Below are 24,221 nucleotides of genomic sequence, written 5' to 3' on the forward strand. Positions count from 1 at the left end.
TATATATATATATAAAAAAAGTTTTATAAAAGTTGATTCTTTCTGAGAAGAACATGGAAAGCACTAGCCATCCATATGGTGGTATTTCAAGGCATGGTGCACCCCTACCTGAACCAGTAACCCGTATTTGTCAAACATCCATATCCTCCTATAGGCTTCCTCAGCAGAAACACCGCTTTCCATCATAGCCATAACAATGAGGTTTGCAATTCCCAGGGCAGCCTTGTGGATAAAAGGACTTTGATTTTTAACAAGTCACAAAAGAGGTCTCTCATCACAAACACCACCCTGTTCAAGATCCCCACAAAAAATCATTCAGTAAGTCAGCTCTGAAACACAAGCAGTGTTCACCTAGATGGGGCAGACTGGATCAACAGCGTCACGTCTTCAAGCAAAAGAGAAAGGCAGCTCTTCTGGGTACTCTGACTGTACCAGTTCAGCAGCCACAAAAAAGCGGCCCAACAAGACAACAAGAACAAGTCAGCGCTGCAGCCGTCCTGTCAAGAAACCATGGCATAGCGTTTTGTGCCCGACTGCTTCCCAAACCTCTCTCTGCTCTGGCTGCCTGTGGTACAGGCCTTGCAGACAGAGGGCAGAAAGTGGATGCTGGCAGTGCTTCCCTCCACATCCCTTCTCTTGGCTCCCTGCACATGCTACTAAGTCTGGCAGGAGAAATAAGGTAGAGGGAAGTGCAGAGCAGGACTCAGTGCTCAGGCAACAACACAACACTGCCCAATTACTGCAATCAGGACCTTCCCCAGCTGGAGAAACTTTCAGCTAATTAAGTTGTTTTGTCAGCACCATAGAAGCAATTTTGCTGATATACCAAGAAGCATGGTACTGGTCCTGACACTGCTGCCCCAGTAACTACTTAGTGTCTGCTGCAAACAGGCACTGATTTAACTTGCTAAGAAAACCACTGTGTACTTCTCTCCAATGCTATAAAAATTAACAAGATGTTCTTACCCTCTTTCTTATTAAACCCTAACTTCATGGTAAATTTCCCTTCAACTACATGTAATTCCCTGATGCTTTTGTCAAGTCCATGTAAGAAAGTGAAAAACTTGAGTCCCTGCAAATGTTCAACACCTTTCAAATAGTCACCTTTAAGCAGGTAGTCCCTTCTGTTAATGTATTTTCAGCTGGCCTTATATAAAAAGTTCTGCAATGGAATTCAGAGAATGTGAACCTCCACAAGTCCTACAGAACCAGAAAACATACATTTAAATCTGTTGTTGCTCTAGAGCCCTTAAAAAAACCTCACCTCTCCTGCTCCAAGGAACAGCACTTTCTGCTCTGCAAGTGGTTTACCAGTGGCTTTCTGTGCTGCCAGCAGTCCTGCCAAGGCCACTGAAGCTGTCCCTGTAAAACCAGTACAAATCTAAGGCGAGATGAACAGATCTACATGGCACATTACGGTTTTAGGCAAAGCTTCTGCATATACATTAAAGAACATAAACAAAGGGTATACCTTGAATATCATCATTGAAGGTACAGTATTTCTCTCTGTATTTTCTTAAAAACCGAAAAGCATTGTGGTTTCCAAAGTCTTCAAATTGTATAAGTGTGTTCTGGCCATACCTGAAGAACATGGTAAATATTTCTATCACTAGACACATAAAGAAATACAATCCTTTTAAAAGAAATCCTGCACGTAATCAATTATCTTTGGAAAGAGATGTCCTCAGGCCTTTCACTGCTTAAAACAGTTCCATCTCCGTTCTGTGTAAATTTAACAGATAACTAACTACAAGTAGCATGTTCCAGGTCACAGAGAAAATCACTACAGAGCCAGGAATACAGCCATGTCTCTTGACTTCTAGTCCTATCCTTATTCCTTAAATGACCGTTTCAAGGACAGTGTGTCATGGGGGTTTTTTGCCTGCAGTTTCAGCCATACTTCCATGCAGAATATTCAGTGTCATACCTGTCTGTAATGGCTTCCATAAATTCATCAATTAGGTCATCATAGACCTGTGAGCGATCCCTTTTTTGGTATAGGCCCATATAAAATGGATCTTTTAAGAGTGTCTGAAAAAGAATAAATCAAAGACAGCAGCAGGATGAATCACTTCCTCAATATACACTTTCCAGAGTTCACAGTTAACATATTTCACACCAAAGATACTGCATTTATATAGCCACTGTAACTGCCTCCAGTCTATATCAATGTTCAGTAATTTCGGCTGGCACTTGAGGTTGGTGATGGCTGCTTTTAAAATGGAACAAATCAATACTGGTGAACAATAAACTGCTTTAATAAATCTGATTCACATTTCCAGCTTCTTAAAGTCAGGTCAACCTGACTGTCTGTTTTACAATGTTCCAGCACTCAAATTACCTCTAAAGGCACCATTTCACTGACAAATTAACTGGTCTTTTTCAATCACTGATATGTTACTGTATAGTGAATTCCAAATAATTTACCCTTACATAAAGTATTTGGTCTTATCTTAAATAAAAGTGCTCAAATACAAATCTTCTCTTATACTACTAAATACTCTTAAATAAATACTTCTCATAGGGATAACTTATGTCAGCCAAACTTCAGTCAAACTCACTGTATTATCAGTTCCAACATCGATGCACACAGGCAAGCATTTATCTGGATGTATTCCTGCACAGGCTGTATAGAGACACAGTTTTCCTACTGGAATTCCCATCCCGTACACACCTAGGTCTCCAAGACCCAATATTCTTTCTCCATCAGTGACGACAACAGCCTGAAACCAAAAGCAGGTGAAATTATATATTATCAGTGACATTTATAATGTTTAGAGCAATACCAGTTGTGTTTTTTTCCAGGCAAAAATTCAAGTATGTTTGCACAGTCAAACAAAGAAGAGATTACAAGGAGTATTTTACTTGAAAGAATAATGCTTAATGTTAGAATCTGCTACGCTCTTTTTTCTGTGCTGAAATCAACTGCCCAAATTCTTGAAAGCTAAGTGGGAAGGATCCAAGCTGCCACGTGGAACTGCAGCTTGTAACTTGGGTTTATGATTTCCACTTGTAAATCCAGACATAAAAATGTTTGTATAAGTAACATTCACCTTATCTCCCTTTGGGGTTCTCAACCCAACTGGATTTAAGCACAAAATCTGAGCCTCCCAAACACCACTTCTGTGTCCTTATCTGAGGACAAGATCACCTCTTCTACTGCTATGTAACACAATAAGTAAGACCCAGAGGTGCATCCCCCAACACCTCTCCTAAAGGTGGAATAATGAAGTAAAACAAATAGTTTGGCAAGTCTATTTCTCATCATCACTGTTTACTCAAACCATAAACCTCACATTTAGGATAAAACACTGCCTTTCAAGATACACATTATCTTCATTAGCTGTATTTTGCCATCCTCTACAAACAGGCAAGGATGCATTATTTAGTATTTACATTTCCACTGAATACTAACAAATCTTCAGAAGCTCAACTGAGATTAAATAACAACTAGAATAAAAAATTATACAGTAGCAGTACCTTAACATCATTCTCTGGCCAGTTGTTCACAATTGACCTTATATGGCCTCTGTCTGAGATAGAAATAAATAATCCTCTGAAAGAAAAAAACAAAGCAGAAACATTTTATAGGTGGCAATTTGAATCACCTTGCTTTGTAAAACTAAATGTCAAAAGGTAAAATTTTCTTAAAATTGAAAGTGTTGCAATCACTTGACATAAATAACTCAAAGGACAATTTCTAATGCACGGGTCTATTCGGCTACTTTGACACGCTAAAATAAGAACACAGAATCACAGAATCATTAAGGTTGGAAAAGACTTTTAAGATCATCAAATCCAACCATCAACCCAACACCACCATGCCCACTAAACCATGTCCCAAAGTGCCACATCTACATGTTTTTTGAACACTTCCAGTGGTGGTGACTCCATCACCTCCCTGGGCAGCCTGTTCCAATGTTTGACCACTCTCTCAGTAAAGGAATTTTTCCTAATATCCAATCTAAACCTCCCCTGGCGCAACTTCAGGCCTTTCCTCTCGTCCTGTCGCTGGTTACTTGGGAGAAGAGACCAACACCCACCTCACCACAACCCCCTTTCAGGCAGTTGCAGAGAGCGATGAGGGCTCCCCTCAGCCTCCTCTTCTCCAGACTCAACACCCCCAGTTCCCTCAGCTGCTCCTCATCAGACTTGTGCTCCAGACCCCTCCCCAGCTCCGTTGCCCTTCTCTGGACACGCTCCAGCACCTCAACGTCCTTCTTGTAGCAAGGGGCCCAAAACTGAACGCAGTATTCGAGGTGCAGCCTCACCAGTGCTGAGTACAGGGGCAGAGAAAATACTTTCCATGATGCTACCTGGATTTTACACTACTACAGGTATTCACCTTTAATACTCCTCTAGGGCAAAATACCTCTGCTGTTAGCGTCAGACATGACAGGATCTACACTCCCCTGTAAGGATACAAGAAGGGAACACGATCTTAAGCCTGGCTTTATCTTAGTGAATCTCCATTCACAACATTACATAAGGTGAGGGGAAGGGAAAGAAAGGAAAGAGAAAGACAAGGACGGACCATACTGTCTTCTCCAAGACCACGTGAACACTGCTTCTCGCTCTGTGGGAAGATGGGAGGGGAGGCAAAGGAGCAGAGGTGAAGAGAAGTGTCTGTATTTATTCTGCTTGAGCAAGCCCTCTGTGGTTAGGAGGAAAAGGGCACAACAGGCTCGGCAGAGGTGGTAATCGAGAAGTTACCAACACTCAGAAAGTGCTGGTTATGGGAAGGAAAGGGGCATATCCTGAGTTCCAGTCCATGCTGCTGTTTCTTCTACAGACAACTTCTAAGAAGGAGAGTTTTCAAACCAGACTATAATACATACATGGAAGAGGAAAGGAAGTATATGAGAACTAGAGTACATCTTTCACATCCCCTGCCCCAGATCAGGAGCAAAACCATGCGTTTCTTACTGTCTTTATCACAGCAGCCACACTATGCAGCCAAGTTCTCATGGCAGCGAAGGATTAGCCCTTCCTCCACCCAGCACTAAAGCCCTCAAGCGAGAGGGCTCTAAAAATACACTTTGAATCGCAGTGAGAGTATCGTGGAAATGAGCTGAAACAACTGCCAGTCTCAACTGGTTTCCTCAACACAGAGCTAATAACCTGAATGATTGTTTTGAAGTCACTGCTGAATCCAAACCAGATCCAAGGCAAGTGTATTTAGTGTGTCAGAATAACTGAAAGCTAGCTCCTGGTAGCATCCGCTTTAATACAGGGTTTAATCTGCACCCAACAGAGTCTGCTGAGCTACCATGAGTCAAGCCTCTCCCTTCCTGCTTTGCCAACACCTCTCCTCACACGCTGCTCGCTGGCCTCTGCTCCTGCACCCAAGGTGTCACACTGTGCTGCTCTGCAGAGCATCGTGAGATTCTGTCCAGGACCGGGATCCTTTGCCCTCAGCAGGACCACGTTGGTCACAGCTTTGATTCTGCCAAAGCCACGGTTAGCCTGAGCTTCCTCCAGCAAATCTGCTGTATGGGTGTGCATGCACTCGTGTTTCTGCCTCTGTGCGGGCTGTGTGCAGGGCTGCACTGGGGAACGTATCTCATGAATCTACCTGAAGTCACCCCTCTTGAAGAGAGGGTAAGACCAGACGAGCCCCAGAAATCCCTTTCAATCCACACTTCCCCCCAAATGCTCTGTCCTGATACAGATCCTCAGACTCACAGATGTGATTTTGAGAGCTGGAGAAAGCCACAGCACTCTCCTCAGAATTAAAGAGCTGTATAGCATCTAGGAAGAGCTGGAAATGGGGCTGAAGCCCTGCACCTGTGGTATTTATGTGACACATTGCCACTTCTGTTTTCAAATGTTCTGCTTTCCAATATAAACTGGGTCTTGAGATACTATTTAATGAACTTTTATTGCCCTGAATTGGCAGAAGACTTGTGTAGCTGAATCCAAATGAAAATGAAATAAAACATGTCCAAACCTCAGGCAAGTGTACAGAAAAAATGATAATAAAAGTAGCAGCAGTATCTATCTATTGTTCTTACTTTGGTCTCCTGAAGATGTGTCCATACTGGGAGCAGGCAAGGCCTACTGTTGGTGTGTATACAATTGGCATTAACCGCTCAATATCATCTTGTAATACCCGATAGAATAGTTTTTCATTTCTCTCTTGGATGCCCATTATGTAGATATACCTGAAATTAAGCAAAGGAAAGAAAGCAACCACTTATTGCTTCACATTTACGCTTATTTAAAACAATGTGAAAAAAGTCAAAGAAAAACCCAAATGTGCTTCACATTATGTCTTCATGAAATTCCTGCTTCCACTCAAGTTGGGCTTGGAGCACTAAAAAAAGTTGGAAAAGAGAGAGTAGCAGTACTATAAAGCTGAGATAAAAAAATGAGATATAACATACCATGCATGCTAACAAGTTGATACACAAACATGCACTGTGATAAAAGATAACCCATGGTTTTATTACAGGATGCAGCTGGGAGTCTCATCACTGTTAAAAAAAAATTACCAGTGAAGAATTTTTCATCCAAACCAGTAAGGTCCTGACAGTAAGGTCTTGTTAATCCTAACATTAAAAAAGTTATAAAACAAATTAGCTCCTAACAAAAAGTTCATTTTGAAAGACTTACCTAGGTGTGTAAATTAAATGTGCATTTTTGCAAATCTACCTAGCAATCTACCATGTATCAGTTCATATTCAGTCACACTGACCTGACAACATAAAAATGATGAATTAGGGATTTGTCTTAGGCTACAGCAACCAGGCACTTTGCCAGTACAGATGACATGACTGTTTCAGATCAGCAAGTGACATGATGTGGATTTAAAAGTCATCTTTTGGTTTTCATGAGAACAAAAGAGTTTTGATGTGGTCCAGTAAGCCTCAAACCATTCCAATGCTCCTCTTGCCTTTAGAAGACTGTGTATTTTTACATGCAAATATACATAGGCTTATATGAAAACAGTAACAGGGTGCTAAAAATATGCCATTCTAAAAGGAAAAAAAAAAATCAAAATCCTTCATGTTTTTTTCACCAAACCATTAGGTAAAAAAAAAAAAAAAGAAAAAGATCTATAATAAAAAAATTGCCTATTACGAGACTCAAAATTCTAACCCTGTAATTCCTTTGTAGCAGTAACTACTGGATATGATAAACACTGTTTTTCATACCTAATTATCAAACCCTCAATTTACCTTCACTCACATATTTTTCTAGCGTGCACTATGCCCCCCCCATACTTCTGTGCTCCAAAAACCTGCCACCCAAATCTTACAGAAATACATATCACATATTACAGCAAAGTTTGCAGCTTTGTTACTGGCTAATTTGTGCACAGTCTTTTTTGTTACCTTATGACTATGGAATATAAAAATAAATGCTCCTCAACTTCATTTAGCCACATGATGAATGCATGGTTGATGAAAGCATGGTTGATGAAAGCAGTTTTCTGTGCAAGAGTGAAAATAACCTCCAACAACTGAAAAACCCAGTGGAGGCACAGAAACCTTGTTTGGTTAGCCCCAGGAAATATTTTACAGCAATTTCCATTTACTTGCATGACAAAACAAGGCCAGAGGAGTGCTTACTTTTCCAAGGGGTCAGTCATTTTTGCCAAATTCTTATGGAAGCGTAAGGCTTGAATGTCTTGTGTCTCTATTTTAGGAGGTAGAAGTCCTTGCAATCCAAGCATCTGTCGTTCATGTAATGTAAAGGCCATACCCTGAAAACAAGAGAGGTGAGAAATGATTAGCAGTTCTTCCTCTAGCCTTTCTATTTATTTGCCATTTCTGACTATCCACTGCATCCTCTTCCAATGGCAGGTGCCACAGCAGGCTGGGTTTGGATATATTTGCCTCTGCTGGAGTTCTCCTCATCCTTTGTGGGTATCCCTTTTGACCACAGCTTTTCCACAGCTCTCAGTCCTCATGCCCTCTGCCAGATTTCATTTGCCTCTGTGAAACTGGAGAACAACTAACAGATCCCACTGCAGACAGGCTAAGGTTTAAGGGTAAAATAACAGCTGCTTCTTGAATTGTTTCATAGGAATGTAAGGTTGATCAGGAACATGCGGGTCACCCAGTTTGGTCCCTACAATCACAGACAGTAACATTTGGTCCACAGAGGGTTATCTGAATTGCTGCTTTTTTCTACATGTTTTTGGTAATCCAGCCAGATCCCAAAGTTACTGAATTGCCCTAATGCTTCTACTGAGATCACAGTTCAACCCAAATCCTTCATTTTTACCTAGGGCTAGAACTAATCTATTCACCTCCAACTGTAGTCATCTACTACCGAAAAACCTCACTGGTAACAAATGAAATTTCAGATTACTCAAACCACAGGAATATCCCACCGTTTTCATTCTTCTCTGTTCCAAGGTGGATGTAGAGTTTAATTTATCGTTATTTAAATACTAATTTGAATAAAACTGGCTTTTCACTTAGTACACAAAACCGCCTTCGGTAAGCTACCTGCTAGTGGCGACTGGCAGGCACCTTTACGGGGTGGGTAACTCCTAGGTGTAACTCCGCAAAACGCCAACTGACCCGGGTCCAGATTCACAGCCAACCTCTCTCAAAGTGCTGACCCCATTTCCGACAACAACTGACCCTACTTTAAGTTTGCCGCTTCCAAAAGAGCAATGATAAACTTTCCTTATTTCAGTTTATCCAACTGGGTCAGTTCAGTGAATGATTAAAACAGTATTTGCGAACGCAGGAGCTGAAAACCCAGAGAGACTCTTTGCTGCGCCAAGGCTGCACATCAACCTGTGAGCAAAAGCAGAATCTGAAAGGGAAAGGTCTGCTACTTGTAATCTTTTGGAAACATCAGTTCTGCTCACAAACAACACTTCCTTTGTTTATTAAAGCAGCTAGATTAAAAACCAATAACACATTTTCTCAACTGTCCCCATGATGCAAGCAGATTCTTACTGTCAAGTTAAAAAAAAAGGTTTCTTTAGAAAAGCTTTCTAAGGTTTGTTTTATGCCTTGTAATTACACTCCAAATTCCCCCTGCAATCAGAAAAATCACAAGAAAAAAATAGTATTTTCCCCACTTTAGAATAAAAAAAGTAAATTAAGATTAGAATATACATATTTTCACCTCTGCTTATGTTTTAATAGACTTTCACAGGTGTTTGTAGAAAGTATGGCCATTAACAAAAAATCGCTAATTTAGAGGCTATACTTAGTGTAATTCAGCATAGTTGAATGGTTTATAACCAATATAACTACTCCTTAAAAAAATATTTTTTTCTCTTTACTTATTTAAATTACATTTAATGTCACTTGTTTTGACTCCACTGATTTAAGCAGTCCACCTGCTTTTCTGTACTAATTCTATACTATGTTTTAAAGTAATAAAATATTTGAAGAGTTAAAAAGCAAGCTACTCCAAGAAAAAAAGAATTTAAAACTTCAGTGTGTGAAAAATATTTTAAGTATTTAACCCTACAATAGATCGATGCTTTACATTTCTGACAACCTTCCAGGTACTACATTTGACATTCAGTACTAACTCAGTTCATCCTTTTTTCTATTATCTGTGAGTCACTCGCAAACCATTTTTTCTCAAACCACTGTTATTCTCAAGTATTCTTCTAATATTGTCTGTAAATAAATTTCAGATGACGGCTTGTTCCTGAACTTTTTACCCTTGCTGCTTGTCTTTTGCTGGGTGTAACAGTCACTTTAGCCACATGATAATTTTTGCTGGAAACTGATTTGAGTAATCCAAAATTTCCACTGAGGACACAACCAGTAAGCAGCACTGCCATGAGAAACAAACCAAGAGCGCACACTGAATGCCTCTTTTTTTTTTCCCTATATTGCAAAGGATCTACTTTAGTTTCACTTCTACATACTTCACAGGAAATATTGAAAGATTCTCTGGGAATGTCAATTCATCTTCCAAAGTCGCATGGAAGCAAACCAAGCAAACACACATCTCTGCTATCTTACCCTGTTCCTTAGCTGCCCCTAAGTTTGTTACCCTCAGCAGTGTATGCCTGTTTAATAAAAACAACCAATTCTCAACACAAGCTGTACTTGCAGCGCAAATGATTTAGGATATGAAGCTGAGCACAGCTGGTAAACATCTGTAATATTTTGACTGTTACTTTAGGCACTATAAAAACAAAAATGATGCCAAAAGATTTACCATATTAAGAAGAAGGAAAAAAAAAAAAAAGACTAGTCTCTTCCCAGAAGATATATGAACACTGGTCAGTAAAGTCACTAATGTCACTAGTTTAAGGCATGTCAAAGGCCAGAATCCCTTCAGTGCTACCATACTGGCTACACTGACATTTTACTCTAAACTAGCTGAAACATCTTACTAGCAAAACCTACATCCTCCCCATCAGGAACTCTCAAGTCCTTTAAAAATAAAGTCTACCTAATTTCTGATTTCCACTATGAGCATGACACTGGAACATGGCTTTTCCTTAATTTCTCTGTACAATAAAATCGGTGACCTTAACTATCTGGGTTCCTAATAATACCAGATGAGCTCTGAGGTTAGTACTAAGCAGAACAGCTACCCACCTTTATTCAGTTTATTCACATTTTTTCCAGTCTACAGGTAAACTGTTTTTTCAGCTATCTGGAGTTACACTGTGAATCCTTTAAGTGGCACTAAGTACTAAGTACTTGCAACTGTTTATTTACGTGACAATTAGATCTTACCACGTTAAAAGATGCTTTAATTTCTGCCCAGGCCTAACTCAGGAATTTGAATGCCATCAGCCTCCACACAGAAATTTAATCCTCGTTCCAGCTAGAACAAAACAAGTTTAGTCGAGAGCAGCACTATAAAAAGATCCCAGAGCCCTTCCAACACTTGCTGTATTCCCATTCATTATCTCTGTCCATGGCCACCAGCTGCCTCTTGTTTTGGATTTGGGATTACAGCTTGTTCCCCATACAGCACCTTGCAGGACAGAGATTTTCCTTAGTGTGCCTAGGAGCTGCAACATTACAAATTTTCTAGCCTTCTACCTCTTTTTGTAAGCCCCAGCACAGTTTGACAGAGCCAGCGATCAGCTCCCAGTGAAATCAGGAGACAGTCAGCAATTCGCAGCAGTGGGACTGATGCTCTCAAAGGCACTTAAGATCCCAGCACCTACTTAAGGGCCAAATTCCCTCTAGTTTCCACTGGGATTAAATCCCTAAATACCATAATGATTTGGGCTTAAGTCACAGGGATCACTTTATGGTTTCCTTTGACCCACAGTGCTAGGTGTCCTTTTTCTGAGTATTATCCACTGACTTGCACATAGATTAGCTTCCTTAATCCTCATTGCAGCTCAGAAAAAAAAAGGTGCCCTTTCTAAGATAGTACAGACAAAGCAGTGAGCACATCTAGGAGAAAATGCAGCACACTTCAAAGACCACAAATGAATTAATTAATACGCATGGACAAATTTATTGCAACAAACCCAGTGTACTGCCATGGGAAAAAAAAAAGGCAAGTAAAATGAAGTGTCAACAGTTTTTTAGTTAAGACAAACTCACCTTGAATCACCATGTACTGTGCCTTTAATCCACAAACTATCTGGCACTGGGACCTCACTTTAGCCCTAACAACTGGGCTCTACTACACAACACGAGTGGTGCTATAAATACCAGCATATAAAAATTCTAGCTGCCTACTTTGCATGAAGGTGAACAGGAGACCTGAACCCTGCAAGCGTGATTTTTACAGCACCACTGAGTAAATAAGACTGAGAGGTTTCTAAGAAGAGCAGTACTAGTGGTGATCATTTCTTCCCCCCCTGCAAAGTCTTGCAGACATATATATAGGAGGGGATACTTGATACCATAAATACTCTGAAGTATTCTGAAAACCTGTACAGTTTATAACAAATAACCCATTCAAAGCCCCTGATAAAAGATGTAAATGCAGACTATATCCAAACATGGCACTGTTTGGAAAATGAGAGTTAGTCTACTTCACAGGGAAGATTCAATCAAACGGTTTTCATGTAACTTCTAATCATTGTTATAACATATTCAGCAGTATATTGTAGGCTTTGAAGTAGCATCATAAACATTTTAAAAATAAAGTAGATTTTACATTGGATTGTGGGCTGCTGCTTCTCTTAACTCTGCTTCCTTTTGCTAAATCACAGAGTTCACTATTGCACAACATGTTTCCACTGCAAATTAATAAAGTGCATTCATATGAATCAAAGGTGTATTTGCTATCTCAACCATAGATTCAAAGTTTCTCTGTGTTTATGAGAACAGTGTAGAATATGGAAATGTCCTTTGATTTCTTTCCTCCTTCATTTTTTTAAACTCAATTTCCTATCTTTATTCTACCAGAAACAGCATAGTATATACACTGGAGGGTATGGCTGACACACACAGTGATCTACTCCCTGCTGAATTCTGAAACGACCTAGACCTTTCCCAGGTTATTAAGCCTTTAAAGACCTTAGTCTCTCTGCAGGCAAAGATGCCACCAGTTCTTGTATCGCCTCTGTATGTGTGGAACCAGATGTAAATCACTCTGGCTGCTGGACCAGACTTCGCTAATCTGCACTAGCTCTCATTTACTAATGGTGTAACTTCAACTAAAAGCACTCCCCTGCAGAAAATGGGAAAAAGTCAGAAACAGAAAGCCCTTACACACCAGCAAAGAAAGTTATCCAGCCTCTCTAGGGTTTGTTTCCAAGCACCAACCGCTGTGGTAGAGCTGTACATTCCAAATCAGGAGCACAACACCTGAAATGGCTCATTTACACCCCATAGCATCACTGAACACCTCAGAAAGTTTCATTGAACTGCTATTTTTCTAACTGAGCGGATGACATTGCTTTTGTTCTCCTTGAATGGCATTAATCCTACAATTAAAAAAAAGAAACCGAAAAAATTAAAAAACAAGACCGCTTCCTTCCTTCCTCCACCCACCACTCCAGTAGCTCACGAGTCCTGAGCAGAATAGCTGATCTCAGTTAAATGAGGTGCAATACTACATACCACCTTTGGCACTTACACCACCTTTTCAGACAGATGATAAAAGCTGGTTACAGATTAAACAGTTCCATCTTTCCACATTTAATTCCCTTTAAAAGCATGCAGATCTCAAGGAAGCTGATAGAAGCTGCAAAGGCATGACCATGCAGCTTCCATCCAACAATCCCTCCGTCTCCAAACCAGCTGGGCAGGGCACAAAATTTGCGGTGGGACTTTTGGGTTGAGCATGTGCATGTGCGCAAAGGAACTACCGGTTTCTATCAGTTTCCTGCTTCCTAGGCTCTTTCTTCACAACCTATCAGAAACTGCTGGTAGTATTTCAACGACTGCATTTCTTAGTGACATGACAACTACCATTTGCAGTAGATGTCCACATCCTGTTTATCCTGGTTTCCTCAGGAAGGCAGATGGGCATTGCGTATTCTACACCCTGGCTGCTCAAACCAACTGACACAATCTAAGTAGTATTAAAATAAAAGAAATCAATGTGTCCAAAACCAGCATGCTGAGAAAGGGCAGTGGAAGGGGAAGGGAGCATCTGCTTTTAGAGAGTGAAGTTCATACATCTTTCTTCACATTCTCTTGTCCTATCCTATGTATTTTGTCCAACTAGCTTTAATTTTGGGTTGGGGTTTGTTTGTTTGTTTGTTTTTATTCTGAATTGGAAATATCCTCTTCGGATATTTGGCCGAGTCAGAGAGGTCACGTACATCTTTTGTTAAGAGAACTGGTTCTTTAAACAATGTTAATCTATCAAGAGTTTCTGGAAGTATTCTGTAAGGCATAGATGAGAACAAATCAGGCTGAAAAAGCTGGGAATGAATACAGATGAAACTGTGATTAATGGTCTAGCTAAATACAAGATACGAGAAGACGACCACCCATATGGAAGACAGACGCTGGGGCAGTTCCTCAGGAATTGATCTGGGATTAAACTGACACCATCAGTGAATTCTTTTTTTAAAATGTATCCTTTATATACATTTTAAAATGTATATAAAAAATACCCACACACATGTGCCCTGGCATATACATGCATACAAATACATGTGCATGCATGTGTGTTTTTAATGCAATGTCCTAAAGATATCTGCTGAAGCAAAAAATTTGTGAGGCATTGTCAGTACAGGAGAACAATATTAAAGAATGAAACATCCAAAGAATATTTAGGCACAGAGTAATGGAAAAAGGGGTAATGGAATCAACTGTACATAATACAGTCATGCACTTAGACAGTAACAAGAATTGATGCCACAAGGTAGAAGAATCACCAACTAAAATACAGAAAGTGTCACAAATTATTCAGAGTCACAAATTTGTTGCAAGCACGTAGAAAGCAAACATACAAATAATGTTACAGGTCACGTATTTCCAGTGAAAACAAAGACATACACATGCCGCTCTACGTGGCAGAATAGACATCGCCAAGGTCAGGGATCACCTACTCATGCATCATTTGTTCTGTGCTGGAAGAAGAAATCCTGGCCCTTGAGTGAGAATCTGAAGCATTACCACAATATAAATAACAACTTAATTGTCAGTACTAAACAAATGAGATTGTCCTAACAGTGTTCTAAGCGCCCAACAAGCTTAAAATGCTGCCTTGGCACAGCAAGGATCTCCAGCAGAATAAAAGATCCTGAAGCTAATTAACTGTGATTTGAATCCCTGCCACAGAGCAGAAATCAAACATCATGGAAGATTGTAAATAGACATGGATGCCAGCAGTGCAGTTACAGTATGTTCTGCAATTGTTTGGAACAGCAAGATCATTACTGATATAGCTCATGACCTTTTCTGAGCTGCCCTGACAATAAACACTTGAAAGCTGGCCTTCACACATAAAAACCCAAACCAGTTGATGTAGGTGTAGTACATACCTGCAGAAGACAGGTAAGGATGGGAAAGAAAAGAAAAAAACCCAAATAATAAGACAAAAACCTAGAAGAACGGGAGCAGACTAACTGGCACAAGGGGAAGGGGTGGTTTTCTGTTAGTGATTGCTGCCATCTTACAGTTCTTATTTTAGGGCCCACATGTATTAGAGGAGACCAAATGTCCTGTAGAGTTGATAGGGATTGTAAAAACGAAACATAAGCAACTAAAACACAAGTCATAAAATGACGATCTCAACAAGCTGCCAGTAAGAGATGAAGTCCTTTATCTGTGCCTGTATGCATAAGATACATGTATCTGCACATAAGGCACTGTGGTCAAGAAAAGCACAAAGGGTAAAGTACTTTGCATATTTAGTCAATCATTTATTTCTCTGCTGCATTTCCTAAATACATTTCTATACAGATACTGCACCCAGCCACCAAGCAGTATCACTTAACTAGCTTACAGATCCATTCAAACAGGTGTCGGCTTTAACGACAGAGCTGAACAAATGTGGCAAGTTTTTTTCCTCTCACAAGCATCATTTCTTGGAGACTAACACATTTAAAAAAAAAAAAAAAGAACTGCTATTAATAATCATCTCTCTGCTTTTCCCTCCTCCTCAAAAAAAAACCCTACAAAAAAATACTGCATTGTGCTCAGTCCACCAGAGAATTCCAGGTTTTTTTAAAAAAAAAAAGGTATTACCACTGGAAAAACAGTAAGAAATGACCTATTGTTTTTGTTTCTGAACACTGTTGCATAATCAGCACTTGGAAAAGCTTACAGGGCTTGAAATAATTTCCACTGGCATGTCAAAACATTTATAGCTTGGAAAAGTCTCAAGATAATCTGATCTTGACAAACCACACCAATCTATTCTTTTCTCCTTCCCTGGCAATCCCAATTTCATTTTTGCCGTCAGCCGGTCTCTAACTTCTCTAACTTCTACAGCTCACTCTCTACATATGCAACCCGCATTCATGCAGTATCAAGGCAGCCCACACTACATCGTACTGTACAAAAACTGGTAAGAAACATGACTGCACGTCTACATTTTGCCTTCCTTTCTTTTCAGGACACTCGGGATCACTTTTGCCAAAAGACACACTGGAGCAATTCTCCCTGTAGTTACAGGCAGGACACAAGGAAATGCAGCTTGCAGTTCCTAGCTTGATATCCTCCGCAGATTATTTTGAGATCACCGGCCAACTTCTGACAAAAAGAGAGGGACAACGAAAAAAAGAAAAAAAAAAGATTTTGCTGTGCAGAGGAAAGTCAGCCTAGACCTGCTGCTGAGAGAAATGCTTGGGGTTATGCGTCTGGCTTGCCAGCTGGCCAATTTATGGAAGCACGTGCTTCTTTTCATCTAGGAAGTGGCAGGGGAAGGAGCTAAGAATACAGGGGGAGAGAAGGAGCCATGGGCAGAAATGGAAGGGAAGGAAATACACAGTGAAGGGGAAATATAAGGCATTACAGGAGGAAAAAAATAAAATCAGAGAATGGGGAAGAGGAGAAAAGCCAGACATTAAAAACATAGCATAAAACTATGGAAGCCCAGCTTCCATAGCTCCATTGCTCAGGAAATACCCTGTCGGAGGTAGCTAGATTCATCACCTTTCTTGGCCACTTTAGACATCTTGGATCAGCTACTAAAAGCCCTCATCTCATTTCTTACTAGTTTTAGTTTACACCTTAATTGTTGCAATATTCCTGAAGGCTACTACTACTCTGGGAAAGAAAAGAGATTGGGAATGGGGTTGTGGAAATAGGAAAATTTCCAAAGCCACTTTCTTAGGATAACTTCCTCCCGATGCATGGAATGAACATAATGTCTCTATCTCCCAGCTAGCTCCATTCAAAGCTTATTTTTAGATGCCCTCTGGGCAACTCTCTCTACAGGGATGTTTCTTACTGACATGGCTTGATCCCAATTCACAGCCTTGCAGAAAAAAGCCACAACTAGAACAGAGAGGCTAACATTTTCTATCACTAGCAAGACTGAATTCAGAATTAACTTTTGCAAACTATGAAATAAGGCTCTATCTGCTAAAGCTTTTCTTCAATTCAACCAGCCCAAAAACTAAGCCAGTGATCAGCAAGAATCAGCGACTCTTCAATGGCTCAAGGAAGCAGCATTATTGATTGTGTAAACCACAGCAAACCAGGGGAAGCACAGGCTGACAGAAGCAGAAGGTGTTACTGGAAGTCCTTGTACTGTAGGTGTTCAGGCAGTAAACTTGAAATGATCACTGACTCCTCCATCTTCTGCACCCTTTTTTGGCTGTGGCCCAGTACACCTCCTGGAGGTGGTTTAACCCTGGAACAAGGTCCACTGGACAATTACCAGATGAAGATAAGATATTTGATAATCAGACAAGACCAACCTTGTTTGTTCGTGGGTTTAACATCAGTGGCTTGCCTTTTTCTTTTGTATGTGCACTGCGACATGCCATCGCACAGGGAGTGGTAGCTACTCGTAGTCGGGAAAGCATTTTTTTTATTTGTATACTGCACCTGGAAAAAGGAAAAGAAAATCATTCAGATACAGAGGCAGCGGAACTAATGTTCATATTTGTAGGCCATCTGTTGTAAAAGAAATACGTACATGCTAGATAAGACTCAAACACCGTGATAATAACGCAGAATTGCCTTGTGGCAGCTGGGAGGAAGGAAAAGAAGGCAGGCTTTACAACAACAAGAGTGCATGAGTAAGTGGAGAGAACATACAGGGATACTAATGCGAGCTAGCATTATGCTGTGAGTTGCTGTCAGACAGCATTCACTAGGAATAAACCCAGAGCAGAACTGCCATTAGCAAATATTAACCTTCTGTAGTGACCCACGCAACTGGCACCAGTGCAAATACCAGGGAGGACTGAATAACTCAGGCTAATGCAGCAAGAAAATTCAAGCTGGGTTTCTCCAGTTGGTTTCTGACAATGAAATTTTGTGGCCTGGACAACAGAAAGGAAAGAAACTATGTCTATTAGCATATTAAAATTAGATTAGAACAAAACATATGATTAAAATGGTCAAAAATTCACTGAACTCTGGATTCCATGCTTTGATTTTGAAAATTCCAAACCTGAAATAAGGTTATTTTCAGAAAGAATATACCCTTTTCAACAAAGGATGTTTCCTGAACAAAATAAAAACTTTGTTAGTACCACTCAAAAGCTTAGATCTTAATCTCGCCAGGTGATGATAACCACGCTCAGACCCATTTTATTCAACTATTAATTGCCAGCTCTTTGGAGCAGAAATTATCATTTATTACATGCTTATATAACGCAGGACCACTAGGGAATGCATACTGGGCTCATCTCTAAACATTATTTCACCCACACAGAGAGACAACAGCAACCACAGCGAGACCTTACACAGGACCACAGCCTGAATGAAGACACATGAAGATGGCAGGCCACAAAGGACAGATGTACACAGCTCAGATGCAATATTGTGCAGAATCCTGACACGGGGAGAGGAAAAAAAGAATCCCTTTAGCCACAGGCCTATAGAGTCAGCAGAGAAAGGCAGAGATCCAGGATCAGCATGGCAGGAACCCTTCTCCCTCTCCATTGCAGCTGGTGTGGGTGGGGGACCCCTGCAGCCGGTGCTCCATTGTCCCCTGGCCCAGCTGTATGTTCACATCCACGACACATGCAAGGACAGTAAAGCAGGTATGAGACATTTTTAAGGGATGAAATGATGCATGGTTTGGATTTTTAATTTCTTCCAGATGGAAGCCAAAATTCAATTAAGGAACAAAATTTCATTATCTTAAATATAGTCTGAATACTTTAGAAGACCATTCTATAATCAAATTTACACATAATCAACTTTTAAGACGGCAGACAGATCTTACAAGTTACAATCTGAGCATTTTCTTCAAAATCTTTCCAAGCATTAAAAGAACATACAAACATTTAATATTTTTCACCACCAGTTATATCAGAGTTTCTCTTCTACCCATTACAAAGCGTAGAGGAAAGCAGCACTGAAATGCAGCGGGATCCCTTTCTCTCCTCCTTTTTTTGTTTGTTTAGGCCTTGCAACTGAAACAAGTTCCACTCAAAACCCATGTGTTTAGTTGTTTCATGGTAGAGAACATAAATTTACTGTGTGGAGACAGGAGGAATGGAAGCCTTGCCAGCACTACAAACAAATGTTGCTTTTAACATGCTAATTCCTCCCTAAACCAGCTAGCAGTGGACTAAACACAGCTGGTCTGCCAGAACTCAGGGCAGCTGTAAATCAGGGTCAGATAAGCAAAATTAAATTTGTGCTGCAGAACAACCAGCCTTTAGGAATGGCAAATTCAGTCTTAACTGGTCTTAATTCTGATTGCTCATTCACCATCGTTACACGAGTCCATCTCCTCAGGCACGTGAGGTTAAAAATATGATTACAGTGTCATAGCAAACCTCAGCCCGCACCCTATCAGTCTGGTGTTAGGGTGCCTTCCATCTGTCATGAGCAAATACCTTAAACAAGGACTTAAAAACTAGGTCAACCACCACACCTTATCTTACACTAATTAAATTTAAATTACTTCATTGCAATTAATGAGCATTTAAGAACCAAACAAGATTACGGCCCAGATTTCTCCTAATTTCGTCAATTAACTCTCTAATCAATAAGAGACAGAGACTCTTCAGGGGTGTGATTCAAATCTTACTTTCTTCTCTCCTCTGAGGTGCCATACTGGCACCTAAAATGATTCTCTTGGTGAAGGCATCTCAGAATCAAGCTTCTTTTTCCACTCAGTCCCTCTGTTTAGATCCAAAAGATACGATCCCAGTTAATTTATACCCAGCATAAAACCTGACTGGTTACTCAGTCCTGAGCTCTCCTTCCCCTGCTTTTCTAATTTTTTCCCATTTCTGTTTCCTCCTCCATCTTTCACATGTCCTGTAATCCCTTTGGTTGCAGATTTTTAAACATGTTTTAGCAAGAAGCTGCCTCCAAAACTCACCTTAACATGACTTAACCTGAAACCACAAAGCAAGCATCCTTCCCCATCCCCTGTCCATACTCCTCTGCAAGAGTGCCAAGAGCTCTGTGCTTTGCCTGTGTCGCCGTGGCCCTCCATGACTCACCTACCCTCCCCTCCCAGCTCTGCTGGCCACCAGCCTGGCAAGAACAAGCCACTCACTTGCCCAGGCCCTTCTGCTTCAAAAAGTCCGAATTCCTCCTCAAGAATACATGCACAGGACAATCCAACACCCCTTACAATTAAAAATCAAGGCTACACCTGTACATGCCACCAGTGTCTTAATGCTTTTTAAAACAGAGCTCCCAGGCTGACACCGCTCACCCCCAGCCGAGGCTCACAGGATGGCTTGAGCCAGATGCAGCACTGGGGTAGCCATAAAACCAGCTCACACCAGGAGTTTGGGATTACAGCTCACAGCTTCTCAGATGAAAGATGCCACCAGACAATAAAAATATTTTAAATGCAGTATGGTCCAACTGACGGCAAATAAACTGCCCTGGGCAGGACCGCTTCTCCTCTAGCCTTACAGGAAAGAAAGAAAGAAAGGACACAAAGTCTCATGGCCAGTGGCTTCGTATCTGGCAGCCCTGTTTCTGGGGAGCACTTCTGGCAAAGCAGCAAGCTGCAAGGACAGGTCTGGAAGAAAGGTCACCAAACCAATACCTGGTTTCAAGGAGATGAAAGGGTTGGGTCATGCTGCTCTGTGGGGTTTACAATGGGTTTTGTGGAAGAGAGGCCAGGCTTGAGATGGTGGTACTTGAACTGTAAGACAAAGGAGAGATGATTTTGACAGTAAAGGCTGACAGAGAAGGGAGAACCATGTCAACTGAGGGAAAGACGGGGGGTTGCAATGATCTGAAAACAGATTCACAGAGCACTCAAGTTGTGCAATGCCCTGTGAGGAAGAATTAGGAAGAAATCAGAGGAATTGAAAGAGGAATAAAACTCCTGCTAAAAGATGTGTCAGCATAACCAGAACAAGGATTTCTTTTCTTCTCTTAGTACTTGACAATGGTAAGGACTAAACAAGACTGTGGTGCACCACTAGACTTAATCCAACTGGTCATTTTGGACTTATTACCACATACATGCTGTGTCACAATTTAAGAGAATTAAATTCTTCAGCATACCAGATGACAGCTCTCTTCTGTGCCTTATCAGGAGGCATCTGGCCAGGTCAAACTAATTACCAATACTGCATAAGTGCCCTTATCTAGGAGCAAATGTTTTGCTGCTGCAATTATGGATTTGTTAAATTGCAAAACCTACTTTAAGGGAAAGGTTCATCATACTTTTAAAAGGCACAATTACATTGCTCAGAGAGTCAGGAAGCTCAGCGTCAATTAAAGCAAGGTTTGCTTCAATAATCACACAGGCTGGCTGAGTGGTGGATTATACCTTAATACCACGGAGTATCTCTCAGTGGACAGCAACTTGCGCTTGATGACTTTGCAGTCTTCCTTCAGTGTGAAGGACAGCTAAGCATAAATATATTTCAAGCCCTCCTGAAATCCTGTGGAAAGGAACAGTTCCAGTCTTTCCTTCATGTACAGAAATTATCAAGCCCTGTGTGTTAACAGGAGCTTGTTCTTGATAACACAAGCTGGGAATATTAATTCAAGACCATACAGGTCTCACAGAGTTTCCAATCTTTCTGGCCTCAACTGGTTTTGGTTTTTTAGGCACCACTGCTCTAGCATCAACAAACATTTTCTCTTATATACCCACAGCAATCTATTCTGTGAGTCTGCATTATCCCGAGTCTGGTGTGGATGCACCATTGCACTCTAGTTTTTTTTTTTTTTTTTAAATAAACCGACAAGCCTGGCCCACCCAAGCGTGACACAAACCAGGCAGACACTAGCTGGCTTCATCACCTCAGTAATGATAAAGCAGTCTAAAATTATTACACTAGGCAAGTACCAACTATAAATGTGTCTCCCAATGAGACTTTTGCTTTGGGAAAGCAAGGTTTCCCTGCACCCTGCAGCGGGTGCTCTGCAGAGCAAGGGGGAAGGAGGGCACTTCCATTTTACATCAGGAGCACCCCAGTGCGTACACGTGCAGGGGAAGGAGCAGAGAGACCAGGCTGGGTGACACAGTTCTGCACAGCAACTCAGCACCTCTGACTCCCTGACCTCACCAGATGCTGTTAGGGGAAGTTAGCAGAAAACGGTGGTAATAATATCTCATGTTCCTTCCAGCAAAGTCCTGAGCTGTCGTTTTAAATTTCATTTCTAAGGTACCTTGAGATCTGCAGATTAAAAGGAGCAATCATACAAGGAGATGTTAATAAAATGTTTGGCAGTGGTGAGCAGGTAATTTTGGAAGCAGCTCTTTAAACATATTGAAACTACTCTTCTTCCCTCTTATTCTGAGGCAACCAATTCAACACGGAGGAAAGTTATACGCAAAGCACTTACGTAGAGTAAGGAAGGTCAAAACTCCAGGCTTGAAACATTAAGCAAATAAAGCACACTTAGGTGAGTTCAAATGAGAGTAATTTCAGAACACACTTGTAAAAAGAGCGTTATGTTCCCTGAATTACTTTAACTTGCGATATTAGCAAGCTTCTTGCAGCACAACTAGAAAATAGTACTAAATTGTTTTCTGTTGAAGTCTTGGTTCATAAAAGCTCCTACCACACACCAGAGATCTATTTTTTTTGTACATTAACGGATTTGACCTAAGTATTTTTCCTAAGCATCAGGAAGTCCATTATCTTGTACTGTGGAAGCCACAGCAGCAGTATTTTTGGCCTACTCTGACAAGATGTATTCACATTCTTGCTTTTATTCCATTTGTCTTATGGGGAAGGCTACCAGTGGTAAAGGTAAGTACATAACACATATGCGGCACAAGGCCTTATCCCTTATCCCTGCAGAATCCTCGGAAAGATTGCAGAAATAAACAGAAAGCCACTGTTGCTTTATTCTGGAAGAACTGGTACACAGCTGTATTAGAGCTGTTTGATTCATTTCAAAAACACAGGGGGTTTTTTATATAAGTTAAGGGAGAAACACGGATGTTCTCAACAACTGCTGCACACTCATAAAAGGGAATTCCTCCTGGGAGAGTAAGTCAGCAATAGACACAGAGAAACTGCGCTGCTTGCTAATTCAGCACCAACCAGGTGAAGTATAAGCCTTCCAACCACTTATAAGCCTTGGTGTGCACTACAGTTGGAACTTTAAAAAAATCCTGCTGACATTACTGAAGAATCTGAAAAACTACCCATACGCAATTAGTTACCACACCAAGTAACAGCAAAGTGCTCCTTCTGCTGCAATAAAGGCGCTGCCACCCATAGTAAAGATGAACATTCAATTAGTACTCACTCAAGCATGGCACACGACCACGCGTTTTGACAGCTTCTTCCTTACTTTGCAGAAGAAAAAGCTTCAAATCTTGCCTGCACTCACGCTGCTGACTCATAACCCTACCGCACAGGATTACCTGAAGTTTTGTCCTGGGACTGTAATACACACTTTCTCTTAAAATACATGCTCAGACTAAATTTCTAGAGACTTGACCACATCTAATAGAGCCAACAACCACGTTAGACACTGCTGGCTGCACACACGTGGATTGCTTGCAGAGTTTCATATTCTGCCTAGCTCTTTGTATTACTCGTGTATATACACATATGTAGAACATTTCCCTTTGCTGTTCACTACTAACTTTTCAGAATTAAGAACACAAAGGTACCAAATAATTAATGGCTTGCTTGGCTGCAAGATTGGCCTTTTTTATCAGCCCTTTCTCAACCTTGCTGTATGGTTTTGGGTTTCTTCAAGTAGTTAAAAGATTCACGCCATGGGATAACACACCAAGTTGCCCAGAGATCAGCACGTATCTGGTACCATTTAACGTTACGGTGCAGCGAGGCCAAGAGGAACACAGGACCTGGGATGGTGGCATTTCAAACAGCCACCGACACTTCTTTTAAGAAAACAGTCGAGAGGCAAAACCCAAGCACCACAGAGCCTAGCTCTAAAAATACTAGGCAGCCTGACGGTGTTTCCTCTTCCAACGCCGCACCAGCAGCTCTGCTACTTCCCAACTTTTACTCTCTTAGCTTTCAAAGCCGCGCCACAAAAGTTCACCGCAGGCTGAAAGTCGGCATGGGGACTGTCGGCCAATGCTGAGGAGCTGCAGAAGCCGCTGCGCCCTGAATTTGGCAATGCGGAGGAGCTGAAAAAGCCGCTGCGCCCTGAATTTGGGGAGTTTGGGGGAGAGCATCCTCCCAGGCTTGACCCGAAGAGCTGCTACAAACGAAGGGGTGAATTGTTCTCACAGGGTGCATTTGTCACCCGTTTTGACAGCTGGTAAACACACACCCCTGCATGGCCTCCTGTTTCCTCCGAAGCAGA

The 24,221-nt window shown here is 41.1% G+C and overlaps 1 protein-coding gene across 1 annotated transcript; it reads right to left on the reverse strand.

Annotated features, from left to right (window-relative positions):
- Positions 1–108: 108 nt before the first annotated feature.
- ME2 (malic enzyme 2, NAD(+)-dependent, mitochondrial) lies at positions 109–17,344 on the reverse strand (the record flags this gene model as incomplete). Its single annotated transcript, XM_010291939.1, has 9 exons — positions 17,237–17,344; positions 7,575–7,708; positions 6,015–6,164; positions 3,481–3,556; positions 2,562–2,723; positions 1,928–2,031; positions 1,472–1,581; positions 1,265–1,362; positions 109–222 (listed from the first exon to the last, which is right to left on the reverse strand). Coding segments are annotated over exons 1-9 (1,056 nt in total), but the record flags the coding sequence as incomplete, so codon positions are not given.
- Positions 17,345–24,221: the final 6,877 nt, after the last annotated feature.

Source organism: Phaethon lepturus, unplaced genomic scaffold (genome assembly GCF_000687285.1).
Source record: "Phaethon lepturus isolate BGI_N335 unplaced genomic scaffold, ASM68728v1 scaffold36757, whole genome shotgun sequence".
Lineage (NCBI taxonomy): Eukaryota > Metazoa > Chordata > Aves > Phaethontiformes > Phaethontidae > Phaethon > Phaethon lepturus.